The 14,009-nt window shown below is 50.1% G+C and overlaps 4 protein-coding genes across 4 annotated transcripts; 2 read left to right on the forward strand and 2 right to left on the reverse strand.

Moving 5' to 3' along the window:
• Nucleotides 1–358: 358 nt before the first annotated feature.
• Nucleotides 359–1,258, reverse strand: BCR38DRAFT_407613 (synaptobrevin-domain-containing protein; the record flags this gene model as incomplete). The annotated part of the gene is made up of 3 exons (XM_040858186.1): nucleotides 359–381; nucleotides 436–667; nucleotides 1,154–1,258. The coding sequence occupies 3 exons, from the start codon at nucleotides 1,256–1,258 to the stop codon at nucleotides 359–361; spliced, it is 360 nt and encodes a 119-aa protein (XP_040718285.1).
• A 2,586-nt stretch (nucleotides 1,259–3,844) lies between these two features.
• Nucleotides 3,845–5,355, forward strand: BCR38DRAFT_295125 (family 76 glycoside hydrolase; the record flags this gene model as incomplete). The annotated part of the gene is made up of 2 exons (XM_040854488.1): nucleotides 3,845–3,898; nucleotides 4,042–5,355. Coding segments are annotated over 2 exons (1,368 nt in total), but the record flags the coding sequence as incomplete, so codon positions are not given.
• A 2,697-nt stretch (nucleotides 5,356–8,052) lies between these two features.
• BCR38DRAFT_483277 (uncharacterized protein) lies at nucleotides 8,053–8,723 on the forward strand (the record flags this gene model as incomplete). Its single annotated transcript, XM_040863602.1, has 2 exons — nucleotides 8,053–8,605; nucleotides 8,692–8,723. 2 exons carry the CDS (start codon nucleotides 8,053–8,055, stop codon nucleotides 8,721–8,723), a joined length of 585 nt encoding a protein of 194 aa, XP_040718287.1.
• A 2,078-nt stretch (nucleotides 8,724–10,801) lies between these two features.
• Nucleotides 10,802–12,012, reverse strand: BCR38DRAFT_336650 (uncharacterized protein; the record flags this gene model as incomplete). The annotated part of the gene is made up of 2 exons (XM_040855474.1): nucleotides 10,802–11,042; nucleotides 11,099–12,012. The coding sequence occupies 2 exons, from the start codon at nucleotides 12,010–12,012 to the stop codon at nucleotides 10,802–10,804; spliced, it is 1,155 nt and encodes a 384-aa protein (XP_040718288.1).
• Between the last annotated feature and the right edge of the window lie 1,997 nt (nucleotides 12,013–14,009).

Below are 14,009 nucleotides of genomic sequence, written 5' to 3' on the forward strand. Positions count from 1 at the left end.
AGGATTACACGTTGGTGTCATATAAATATCGCGAATCTGCATTAGTGGGAACCGCATTGCCTGGCCATCATACATACAAGGGTCTTTCGTCCATCGCAACGGTATCATCATAGGCTTGGTCGGGGTGGTGAACCAAAGCCGTGGAGGCCTCCACGCGACCAAAGAAAAAGACCAGTAAACCCAACAACATGAACTCCTCTGTGCTGTAAAATCCGCGATTCGATGACCTGAACCACCCGAGGTGCTGCTCGTAGCCTGCGAGATTCAACTCGTCATCGATCGTGGCATCAAGACCATTTCCCTTACTTCGTTATCGGCTGCACCCAACAAGTGACACAGTTTGATGTCTCAGGCGCGTCTATTTCCCCTTAGTTGCAACAACTGCAGGCCATATTAGAACATAATTTACCGGTACGTAGGTGGCAGGCAACTTACCGGTAGGGACGACAATGACGAGAATGAGGATAATGATACCTGCAATCAGGCACATTCTCATCTTCATATCCTTCCACCACATCTGCTTGCGGACTCTATTGGCGCCACGACGGAAACCTTGAGCGGAAACAGCCAAGTTGTCCGTCTTGTCTTGCAGGGCATCTAGGCGCTCGCCCCGTTGGGACACCTTGTTGATGTTCTCTCGCATAACACCAACGGTGTCGTCGATTTGCTGCGGCGAGCGTTAGCATAAGCCCATGACTCGTTACACAGTCCGCCATGAGCTGCCCCGGGATCTTGGAAATTCAACATTGCCAGGTACTGCCAGATCGCTAGTCGCTTTGAGCCGTTTGAGGGTGCGAAAGGGTACTGTAGTGTTGGGCGGGCTTGAATGTGGATGGGAGCAGGCAAGAGGGGGCGCATCATTGTTATGGCCACGCTATCCTCGGCGTTATCTTCCATAGGTGGCTTCAGGCATGATCAAAAGCCCAGCATCATCTGTGACATGGCGGCGCAAGTTGAGCTACTTCTCAGAATACAGCCTTAGTAGTCGCGCAGATGGTGCTGGCAATTGACGTGATACCTTCATTGACTCCAGAGTCGAAGCCAGTTATCATGTGCGCGTATCGTATGGGCAAGTCGTACTATGACGTCGAAATGTCGCGGTCCAGGGGCAAACCCATGCAGAGACTATATTTCTCGAGTTCAAATGACTTACTGCTTGCAGCGCTTGTGTTCTGGCATTGCCGCCCTGTTGAGGCGCCTGTCCGGCAGCCTGTCCGCTGGGAATGTAGGGGTCGTAAGGAGCGTCCTGCTCAGCCATTTTGGTGGACATCGAGAGTTTGGTGAGGTTTTAGAGAGGAGAATATCAATCGGTCGGGTTCGCAATCGTGGTTGAGAAGTAGCGCAGGCTTGTTCACTGGGTATAGTTTTTGTGCGATGACGATGATGGACGTTCGTGGTTGGTATGGTCGGGTTTGGTGAAAGAAAACGTGGAATTGGCGGATGGAGGGAGGCCGGGAGTTGGGAGGGATTTGGTAGGTTGCTGGATAGGTGGCATCCGTGCTGGCCTTGAGTTGGCCCAGTGCCTGGGTGAGACAGGGACTGGAGGTGGCGAGCACGGCCGAAACAAGCAAGCAAGAGAGTAGCCGATCCACCTCAAGGCGGCAGGGTAACGACAAATAACTGGTGATGTCCAGTAACAAGATTTGTTATGGCCAATGAATGACTCGTATTCCTCCGTTGTCTTGTGATTTTTGAAACTATTGCAAGCTTCACTGATCGAGAAACGACGTTCTCTTTATTCACACCTAACCATTGCAGTTGGGTCGTATTCTTAAGTGCAGAGACCCTGGCAGTGAGTGTACGCAACCTTCCAGGCAACGCCCCAGTACTGCCAGTCTTGGATTGTGGCAGTGCATTGATCTATCTCAGCATCGTTGGATGGGAAGCAACAAGTACCGTACTTCAGTTAGCATTAATCGTGTTCTCGTGTTCACGTGTTCACATACGCCTCTTGCCTCCTCTTGCGACAGGATATTTTGATAGGGAAGCAGACCAAGTCGGATGTGGAGATTCTTGCCTAAATTATCCGGGGTTGCCGTCCCAGAGGATCCCCATTTGCGTCAACAACAATGTTTACATCTTCGAAAGCCGATCAATTCTTCCATCTAGCAGTTCCACAGCTAGTAACACCACTACGTCTGATCCATTTATCTGGGTCCTTTCGAGACTATCTACAGGCGTTCCTGACGATCTTGTGGACAACCTAATGCAAGGATGCCAAATCCTGGAGATTCTTCAAAACTGTTGCAGTTCTGTTTCATCAACCTGGATGCCGGCGCCGGTTCTCTGTTTGGTCAGCAGTTGACCATTCAACTTGCCAGATTGCCAGTCAGCTGAGCTGACATGGGCTGTTTGGCAAGTTAGTGCTCTTGGACTCCGGCGGCACTGCGCTCAAAATGCCCCTTGATGTTTTGCGCGTAACTTCCACAAGGTTAACTTTATTGAAACTTCAATCTACGGAGAGAGCTAGACTACGAGCAGCGAACTCTGGGTCCCAGGAACAATCCAATTGTGCCCCAGCCGTGTGCACATCCCGTAGTCTTGCTCTATATTAACCTCAAAGTCCAGTTCACGCTCCTGGCTTCGATCCTCCTGTTGAGAACAGCCTACGTATTGATCAAGTCAATGCTCATTGAAGTTTTCCAATACCGTGCTACTTCGATACCACGGAGTTGGTCCATGTTGTCTGACCATCACTTAGCCGGTCGGTGGTCGTTTCTGGCTTATTCCCCGACCTCATCAGTTCACTTCTCTTTGTCAATCGACAACCTCGGGAGGATTTGAGTCCAGCCACGAAAAGCCATGGCCCACTATCGAGATGTTTCTCTCAGCTTTGTCGCCCCCTTTGACATCGTCCCTGCTCTTCCATCCAGGATCTCCGCATATTCCATCAATTCATTGCGAGCTTCCCAGTACTCTGTCTACAACAATCCTGGGAGAGCGCACTGCGAATTGAAGCTGTCATTGGCCCACGGGTGCAGTGTCGCATTCAGGTTCTTTGAAATGCATCTGGGGTGGATCAAGGATGTGAACAGCCTGGGGCTACGGCCAGGACGGGCCAATAACCGCCCAGACATCAAACAAAACCCAACCACCTCATCGCCGTCTACTACCCCAGATCCGTGAACAGTGAACGGCCACACCACACCATCAAGCTTTTGAATTGAGAAGACAGCTGCAGGTGAGAAAGTGCGTCAGACCTTTTCATGCTCGTCGGTGGGGAATGCACGTCAAAAAGGTAGGTGGCTTCCCTCCTTGATCGATGGCCATTTGGTCATGGTCCCTCCTTCTCAGCTTGGTTTGTGTCGTCTTATTCCACCGCGAGACCCATTCCATGCCTTTCATTTCTGTTCACGTTACCTGCCAGTTCAGATTGGTTGCACTTGTACCCTTCATAGACTTTCGTTACCCCGGTTTTGCGCTACTTTAAAGTACGCTGTTCACGATAGGTCCTTCCACACCAAACTCGTGTCTTAGTGCATCGTCACCCACGGCAGGTGGTAAGCCCGGACTTACTTGCACCTCAGCTCAGAGACACTCCATTTGCACGTCCGCAATGTTCCCGCAAAAATAAAGATTTTCCTCTCCTGTTCCCCATGATTCGGGGTTATTGGATTCCTGCTGGTTTTCAAACTCATTCTGAGCGCAAATCACCATGTGGCATCTGAAGGAAACGGCTCTCTTGGCGGCGGCAATGCTGTCGGTGGCTTCACAACCTGTTAGTGGGTACGATCTTGATGTCCACTCCGATGGTGAGCAACTGGTTGGTCAAGTCGGTTGTTGTAGTTTTGGCTGCTAATACTTGGAGCCTCAACCAGATTCCATCAAGGATGTCTCCAAACGTATGGTGGAGGACCTGATGAGTTTCTACACTGGTGACAAGCCTGGCCAAACACCCGTAAGTCAACTGTTGGAACTCAGGCTTTTCGTGCTTGTCATGCGGTCAGACCCTATCGGTGCTGGCATACGTGGTGCTCGAAGCATGGCTGATGAGAGTATCCTGATTCACCTTAAAAACATTCTGACTCTCATGTTACACAGGGTCTACTTCCTCAGCCATACTACTGGTGGGAGGGCGGCGCATTCTTTGGCGCTATGATAGACTACTGGTATTATACCGGAGACGCGACGTACAACAAGGTGACGGAAGACGCCTTGCTCTTCCAGGTCGGCCCATTCAATGACTACATGCCGCCCAATCAGACACTTACAGAGGGCAATGATGACCAAGGATTCTGGGGGATGGCTGCCATGACCGCGGCTGAGTACAACTTCCCAAACCCTTCGCCGGACAAGCCGCAATGGCTAGCACTGGCGCAAGCCGTCTTCAACACACAGGCCGCCAGATGGGACGCTCAAAACTGCAATGGGGGCCTACGTTGGCAGATCTTTCAATGGAACAATGGTTTCAACTATAAGAACTCGATCTCGCAGGCATGTTTCTTCAACATTGCAGCACGGCTCGCCCTATACACTGGTAACAGCACGTACGCCGGCTGGGCTGTCAAGACTTGGGATTGGATGGTAAATGTGAACTTCATGCAAATGTCGGACAGCGGTGCTTATTACGTCTACGACGGTGCCCACACCGATGACAACTGCACGACTATTGTTAAGTATCAGTTTTCCTACAACCCGAGCGCCTTTTTGTTGGGCGCCGCCGCCATGTATGCCTATACCGACGGCCTGAAGCAGTCAAGTGAGAGCGACCTTTGGCGCGATCGAGTTGATGGACTTCTCAACGGCACGGACATTTTTTTCTACAGCGATGATGGCGGTCCCAAGGTCATGTTCGAGGTTGCATGCGAGGGTGTTGGACTATGTGATGTTGACCAGCAGTCGTTTAAGGCATATCTGAGCAGATGGATGGCAGCAACAACGAAGTGGGCACCCTGGACGTACAACACAATCAAGCCTCTTATGGAGAGCTCGGCAGCCGCGGCGGCGAAACAGTGTACTGGAGGTAGCAACGGTCGTATGTGTGGATTGAAGTGGGCGAACAATTCCGGCAACTGGGATGGGACCATCGGGGTGGGCCAGCAGATGGCAGCCATGGAAATTGTGCTTGCCAACATGATCCAAAAAGCTGAAGCGCCTGTCACGAACAGCACCGGTGGAACAAGCGTAGGTGACCCGAGCGGAGGCGGTTCGGATATTGGACGAACTGATCCTATGGGATCCATCGTCTTCGCCCCCATCACTTCTAGAGACCAGGCGGGCGCCATCATTTTGACCATACTCGTTCTTGGCGCTCTATTGTCTGCTATCGCTATTATGATGATGGATGAGACGAAGCCAATACGTGAGAACTGGGATAGTATCAAGGCATCGCTGTCTGTAGGAGCTGGAGCTGGTGCGGCGGTACTGGTGCGAAAGGTTGAAGCGCCCAAGGCGGACGAGAAGGGCAAGGCGGTGGCTACCGATCGGAGCTCGACAGAGACGGGGGAGAAGATATCCTCGACGTCCGGGTTTTACAACCCGGAGCAGCAGAACGGCCCGCGAAAACCGCAACAAACATGGACGCGCACGGCGTCACAGCAGCAGCCATCGAGAGTGACGTCCGAGGCTGCTGAAGAATCGCCCATCATGGCGACGCAGCAGCGTCTTTCGAGTCGCGCGGCGGGTAGACGATCTTCGCTGAAAAAGTCAGTCAGAGTCATTGGATAGGCGCTATGTATAGAACCGACGGATACGGCCCACGGATAGCGGCACGCATAGGAATGCAACGATGAATCGGCGTGGTATGTCCCTCATCTGCATATGGTAAATACTTGTGTATTTGATGCATTGAACGATGGGTTTATATGATTGTAAGGCTTTTTGACGCTGGCGTTGGGGGCATACGGGCATCTTGACGCTGACTGAATTCATTGTACATAAGTCTTGTCAGATACATAGCATGCACACGGCGCTGGAGGCTGGGGACAAAATATCAAGTCGCTTAAAACATTGTATCAAATGGAGTCTTATGTGGTGCTCATTGTGCATTTGTTGCTAAAATGACAATCGGAGCTCGCCAGATGCGCATTGTGTGGCTGGGATGGGTAAGATGGGCCAGGTGCCCTCCCTGCAAATCCTACACTGTTTGCTAACAGACGGGCCAAAGAATCGGTTGGGTTTAGGAACAAGAGCTCGTTTGGTGCGAAACTTTCATCGAATAGGCGGGTGTCTTGCAAGAATGCTTCTCTCGCATTGCTCGTTGAAGGTGGTCTTATCAAGCGGCTTCTACATGCTCGTTACAGTCCTGGACAGCAGTCTGCTCTGACGCAGATAGCGGTCGTTATTCTGAGGCTGCTGCGGCATTTCAAGAGGATTGGACCACGTGATGATCCGCCGTCGCCTGTGTTGGGAACTTGGAATTACGACGGTGTTAAGTTCCGAGGAATGTCTAGGTACCTTGGGGTTTGATGTATTCTGGGGAGCTGTCAGGCAGTTGTTTGAACTTTTCCAAGTCCAGCGACTGAACTGACAAGTCCCACACTGCTTTTCAAGCTCCCTTCGTCCTGCTTAGTTCCTCTTTTCAAACAGGGCCCCTGCATATAGTGTACTTGACGTCGATTTATTAGATTAGCTCACCTGAATTGAGTTTCCATTGCCAGTCATCTTCATGTCTCGGGAACGCCACCATCATCGATGTACCAAGGCCAGTGTCTGCCGTCACTCGAATGGTTGCATGTGCTCCTGATGCCTTTCTTGCCTCTCTGGATCAGACGAGCTTCGACGAACGTCATGTTGCAACTATGCTTGTTCACTAGCTAAGTACCATTGATGTCGCTCGTTGATTAAGTGTCTGAGACAAGCATGCTGCTGCTCCATGACCTCCGCGATTGCTTGTAGTCACATGTCCCATGATTGCTAGGCCCATCGCCAGACAAGTGAGTGACAAGGTGTGACAGCAAATCTGTTCTGACTCGGACAAAATGGCAGTGGATGCACATATGGAGCGTGGGCAGGGAGAGCACAGATTTGTATGCTCGCACCTGTGCGACTGCAAGAGACGAGCATCGGCCAAGCCATACCAATCCCCATATTGACCGGTTGCCGCCTCCATCTCGAACAGTCCAAAGCAGTCGGTCATTGCATTTTCGAGTTTGTCGGCGGTGAGATGGTGGTAGCCGTTCAGCGAGCCGGCCGCCGGTACACAGTGATTCCTCATGTAAGGATCCGCATTCTGCTCGTCAGATCGAGCGAGTAGTGTTGCACCGATCACAGAGGATATTACCAGATCTGACAAGCACTGGCCATGTCCAGATTGGAGATGGGCGACACACTGGAGATGACAACCACTTATGATCTGGAATGACTCGGGAAGAAAGTTGGGAGCCTGCCGAGTTATCTCGTAGACGACACGGCATGAGCTGTTCGGATCTACTGGCTGCTTGTAGACTCGACCTGTAGACGGAATTAAGTCATGGTGTCACAGAGATACTTGTCTCTACCTGCTGCCAATGCTATCAAACATGCTATTTGCAGTAATTGAAGCAGAACTGTTTTTCTGTTATCCAATGTTGCCATGAAACAATTTGTATCGGCTCAACGTTGAACTGCATATACCGCCCCTTCTGTTTTTGGTTTTTGCACAACTGCCTGCCTGCAAATGCAGATTTTGGGAACGTGATTTTTCCTCCTGCCTTCATTCAGCTCGTTACCGACCATGAACCTTTTCCAGTTCCATTGTTTGTCGAATAACAGTCTCTTTTCTATTCAAAACGTCGACAATCACACTTGATTCACTCCTTGAGGGTTTCAAGTCCACCTCACCGCAGTCCTTCCTCACCGTGAGGATATTTTGCCTCTCGGCGCAGTCTTCAGCTTCAACCTAATACAGGCCCCTGCTTTAGGGAAAACCCCCCAAACAACTGCTTCGCTAGAGTTGTTATCGTCGTGTTACATCAATCCATTGAGCGCAAAATATTTCTATTCAGTACACCTCACTATTACATCCACTACTCGGAACCTGCTGTCCTAATAAGCGACAACAACCAGACCTAATACCTTAAGAAACACCAAACCAAGTCACCAATCGCTCCCAAAACATTCATTTCTATCACCATGAGCACCCCTACCAGCACCGCCTCTCACGTCCCAACCGGCAGCACCTACCAAGGCGCCCCACCCTTCGATGGCAGCAGCAATCCGCAGCAAGACCTTGGCCAAAATCCCACCGCCCATATCGTCACGGGAACCGAGATCGGCATCATCGTCAGCGTCGTCTTCATCGTCCTTCTCTCAGTCCTGGGCCTTTTCATCTGGCGTGCTCGCCGAAACCGCGCTGCTGCAGGTAGAGGGGCAAGGTCGGCACATGAGCGGATGGAGACGGGTGCTTCGACCACTTCGTTTTCGGGGCACTCGCGGTCGGCGACTACGATCACTACTGTTACTGCAGGAGAGGATGTGAATGGAGGACGTTGGGCTGAGCAGCGGCTGCCCGTCCCGCCTCCTAAGGATGAGAGGAGGAGTGTTAACTCTAGTGAGACCGAGGTTGGGCTTGGGTACTCAACCAGACGGGATGAGGATAGTACGTCGTCGGCGGATGGAGATGGGCAGGAGCGCTCGGTTCCGGCTTCGTGGGGATGGAGTGCGGGTCGTTCGGGGCGAGATAGTGGTGAGTTTATTCTCCTTTCTCCGTCATCCCTCTCACGTGCATTAATTTCGTCTGGGATATATACTAACCTGGTACAATCATGATAGTTGAGGAGCACGAGATAGTTTGCCGTGTTTGAGCACCTTTTTCTTCCACCGACATGAACGCATTTCCACTTCGGACCCTGTGGCATACAGTTGGCCGTGTACACAAGATCTTTTCAGCAGCTCAGCCGAAATCAATCTATTAACCGCTATTTAACTGCATCATTGAGGAAGGAGGGATAGGATGGAACTAAAGGTCACGGATGCAGATTTCGATGGAAGTTCAGAGGTGGTGCGAAATCATGTCAAAGGACACAATTACGAAAAAGCGATATCAACCTGTGTGTTAACAGGATGAATTATTTATACTTTACATGTTAGCTTTTGCCAGCTCTGTCTTCTTGGAAGAAGCCTAAATCCCAGAGATGGCTAGCGACGACTTGGATCTTCAAGTCCAGATGTTAACAAGGCGTCTTCATGATGTAGGCAACACATCCTCGGCTTATCAGAAGAGCATAGGGTCTATCATCTGGTCTATTGACTATAGAGAAAGCCAAGAAAATGAGAGATTATGATTTGGTTCTTTGTGGTTTTTGTTTTTCTCGGAGAATAGAGGGTTGAGGGAACATTAATGGAAATCACAAATGCCGCTGTGACAGAAAGAGTGGCACCATCGTGAACATACATGGAGGGACTAATACTCTGGTAAGATATATGACATGAAAATATCCATATGTGAAGTCTTATACATCTTGGGTAGATGACAATATGCTCCATGCCTCCTGCTCCAATACTCTACTAACCAACATATTGCGGGTGGAATTGTGGACAATCAAAGCCCCATATATCACCTCTACGTGAAGTAATGCGCAGCTTAGATAGTAGACCATTGTTGAAGCCATATCTGTGTAGAGATTATGCCTCTGGCTGTTTTCTATTCGGGCATTACGTCAAATGGGTAGTATATGACATATCAGGGATAGCTACGTGCTGGACTTAGTTTGAGCCTTATATTTTAGATTAATCCCTGCTTTAGCGAGAACTGATTCATAGCCATGGAGAGATCAGGTGGCGTTGAATCAGTTCAGAGTTTTCCCACCATATCGGGTTCCATATGCATACTCGGCGTTACTTTTCTTTTGAAACAGCGTATGGGCGGTGATTCACTTACATTTTGCTTTTTGGGATGCTTTTTTCCTGACTTGTAACAATTATTCTACATCATAGGCATCTGATACAAATTAATTGAACATTGTAGCCCACAGAGTACAGACACGCAGCTCCGCTATCACTACCTGTAGACTCTGGACTTGTCATGTTCCATTCAGCTTGCGAGGAATGCGGTCCTCGATTGGTTCCGTGCATTCGTTGGCTTGAAGCTAAACCTTTCCTAACTCAAGCATCACTTCCTTTATTATGTCCATGAACAGACTGCCGACCCTGGCTATCTATTGGCTGCTCAACTCTACAATCACAGATTTGATCAACGCGTTGGCCCCTAATTAGTGTACACTAGGCCCCTTTATCCACGTCTAGATATCCCCCTTGTCTATGAATGCTGTGTACTGGTGGTTTGCTGGACCGAGTTCAAGTCTCGAGTAGAATTCTACTTAACTGTTTTGACCAGGCGGTTGTTCTGTTGTAAGTCAAAGTCAGCATGCGTGGCCAATACAAAAAGTGGGAACAACTTGGGAACGAACAGGCTATCCTGAGCCAGGCTCATACATTCTCACATAAGAAATCTATTATTGCAGTGTAGTATCGATAGCTTTTCACCCTATCAAAAGTGAGAACAAGTTGTCACTGACCCGGCGTGCCAAAATATATAGTTTTTTTTTTTCACAAAGCCCACGTGCAGGAGGCGCACAAGTGAATGCTTAAGTGGAACCACTGATAACTTGATGAATTGGTGAAGGATATCAATCGGAAGGAACGTGGGTATTTGCGCAAGTGCCCAGTACAGTCCACATAGAGACCGCAAATGCAAAGGAAAGTGATCCACATCATACCACAATCAACCGTTATCGACTCATTCTCTGATAGTGCCAAATGCACATTCACTTTACCGGATGACACAGGGGGAAGCTATCGCTGGGATATCCGTCCCAACTCTTGAGCTCATTTTAGATTGATACAATAGAGTTTGCCAATTGAGATTAATCCTAGGGATTACTTAGGCATCGTTCTCGGGCTTCTTGTCCGCAACGAGACCCTCCTCTACATAGGCAGGAGGGGCCTCAACATCATCAACGTCTTGGTGGGCCATCAAACCAGACTTCTCATCATCGGCGGCATTTTCTTTGATGGCAGCCTTGTGAATGGAGTGCGCGTGTCTGTGGTGACGGCGGTGTCCAGCAGGGCGGACGAAGGTGCGCCACAGGAAGATAATGGCAGTACCAACCATCATACCGAGGCTAAGAAATAGCGTTAGCTTTTATTCGTACTAGGAGCAGCAAGTGGTTGATCTTACATGCTAGCGGTGACACCAGCGACAATGCCAACAGCGATGGGGAGGAGAATGTGGGCACCAATGTTCTTAAAGAGCTGGGCCCAGCTGGCTCGGTGGCCCTGGTGCATGTTGTGGTGACCAGGACGTCTGTGACCCTCAACGTGACCAACCTGCTGACCGGGACGGCCACCACAGTGCTTGTTTGCGCGAAGATGAGCAATCTGCTGCATGAACATTGCGCGCCATTTGCAGAGAAGCGTGGTGCATTCCTCCTGTTTGTCCATGGGCGTCTTTTGCGTCGTCTCGGATGCCGTAGTTTGGATACCACCAATCATCAGGCCGCCCTCGGGTGACTTGATTAACTTGAGCTCGACATTTGGGATTCCATCAATAAAGACGTTGCCGACTTCGATGATTTGAAGGTTGACCAGGATCAGCTCCAGGTTCTCCGTGCTCTTAGCGACAGGCTGCACGTGAAGCGCAAATCCCAGGGAGTCGGGTTCGGCCTCGTGTTGCTTGTGGCCCGGTCGGTGCTTTCCGTATTGTCGGTGCGGCATATCTGGGAGGAGCTTGGCGCCGAGGGTACTGCTCGTGGGATCTGCATGAGGGTACAGCTCGAAGCCGTTCAGCATCAGACGATCGCCGGAATACGCGTGGTCAATCTTGAAGTCCAGCTGCAGATGACTCGGAATGTCCGTCTTCATCTTGGCCTTTCCATCCTTGCCCTTGTGGTGGACATGCACCGGGCATCCGGGGCAGTTCAAATCGAGACTTCGGGCACCGACAGTGCTAGCAAGTGCAACATCGGTGTTGAAGGGAACGGGAAGGGTGTTGACGACGTCGCTTTCGGTGGTCGATTCAGGAAATGGGAGTAGGAAAGCGTGGGTCGCGGACACCGCCAGACCCGCAGCGGTTAAAAGTGATGTCAATTGCATCTTGGAACGTCTTGTTTCTGCAGTAGAAATTATTTAGGTTTGAGTTGTGGGAAGATACAAAGAAAGAAGAAGGAGAGTTGTTGGAATTTGTTGGAATTTGTTGGACAATAGTTGGAGAAGGTGGGTGAAGGTGAATGACTCGATAGAAGTGAAGGTGACGACGTCGGATCAGGTCAGACGACAACTCTTTGAGCCTTTGTGAGTGAGGTCACTTGGCGTACTACGGTATCAGGCCAAAGTTTTCACCCCCTTGACAAGTACCCGTGGACCACTGTCAAGGTAACGCTATACTGATTCTTGCCTAGCCTACTAATGGTAACGAAAAGGTACTTCCACCTCTGATTCCAACTTGCTGTTAACGCGTCCTAATTATCGCGTATTCAGCAACTACAATGGGGACTAAACACCTTACAGAAGCGGATCGCCAACGAATTCGAACCCTATATTTCGACGGTGGTAAATCGAAAGCCGAAATTCACACTACTACAACGTTTTCTCTTAATCATATTCAGACAGCTATGAAGGTCCCTTCAAGCCAGGTAGCGAAGAGTTGGCACGTGCCGAGGTGGGGCACGGTACAAACATGCAATAGAAAACTTACCCATAATACCATAGTATGTATCAGACAGTTACCCCTGTCCTCCGCACTATCCGTGTGGCCAGCTGAAAGGGAGGGTCTTTCAAGTGTCAACAAGCGACCAGAGACGTGACAGCCCGCTAGGCTGAAGCAAAAGTACCAAGGGCCTGCGTCACCCACGCTGCAGTGGAGGTGGGGGGTTTTGTCCGGTTTGCAGATCGTCTTGGTCAATTCCACTCCAATTTGGGAGATGCTACCCTGAAGCGGCACCTCTCGTTTTCTCCCGCCGTCTCGCTTCATCTTGTCTTCGCATTGCACCACCAAAATTGGGGAAATGCGCAGAGTACCAGATGAATCGGATGATGTTAGACTCTTCGATGTATAACCCCATATTCCAAGATCGGGCAATGTGGCTCTCCAGATGCTTCTATGTAGACAGCTACGAAGACTCACGTAATGTCAATTCCGCAAATGACTCCACAGCTCCCAATTACAACTTCTTGCGTCGTGGGCATTGCGTACCAAGAGGTTCAAGGGCTGCGCCTCACGATTTTTCATCTTCTTCTCGACTTCAGCTTTGGCTCCAGCGTGCTAATACCTTAGCAGCTTGATTGAGCTTGTCAAGGAGTCCAAGACCAACCTACACACCTCGCAATGAATTGCGACAACATAGTTAAGGCGGATGAGAAGAAACAGCTTTCCCGGCCGTCATTACACTCTTCAGCCCTCCCAAGATGCAAGTCCATCAGAGTTGAAACCTCCAGTGTCCAAGTGGGAAGACGTAGATCACTTCACTGTTACTGTGCCTAGTCCAGAGCTTGAAGTTACCAACATTCATATACTCATACAGGTCACAACACCAATTGTGCAGATACGGAATCTCCGCATCTTACCTCGAGACATGGAAAGCCATTTCGTATCGCCGGCAGACTTCGTGCCCTTCATATCGACATAACCTCAGCATCAGGTTTATCCCACATCCTGCTTCCCATTCCATGGACCTGGCCGCTTTGGAGGGAGTTGACCCCACGAAGAACCAGAGGGCGTGACCGGAGCACTGGGAGCTATGGCGATCTTGACGACTACAGCTGTAGTCCACAAACGCAAGAAGTATTTTCACAGATCAATACAACCAACTTTACCTGCGCACATCGTAAACTTCAGTGCCCGAGGGCGATGTCTAGCACACCCATCGCACCAGAATGATACGCTCTCAAGCAATATCCCTCTACCATCATCATATTCGACCATACTTTTCAGCATAACGCGATCGTAAATAAGGCACAGTACCATGAAGGAAAGCCAAGAGAAGCAGGGGGAAGGCATAGGAGAAGGAAGAGAAAGTGGCTGAAGGAGGTTTAGGTGCGAGAAGCAAAGCAAGAGTCTTTCATGAATTCTCGTGATGACTAGGGATCCAAAC

This window comes from Pseudomassariella vexata (assembly GCF_002105095.1).
Source record: "Pseudomassariella vexata strain CBS 129021 chromosome Unknown BCR38scaffold_4, whole genome shotgun sequence".
NCBI classification, from domain to species: Eukaryota; Fungi; Ascomycota; class Sordariomycetes; order Amphisphaeriales; family Pseudomassariaceae; genus Pseudomassariella; species Pseudomassariella vexata.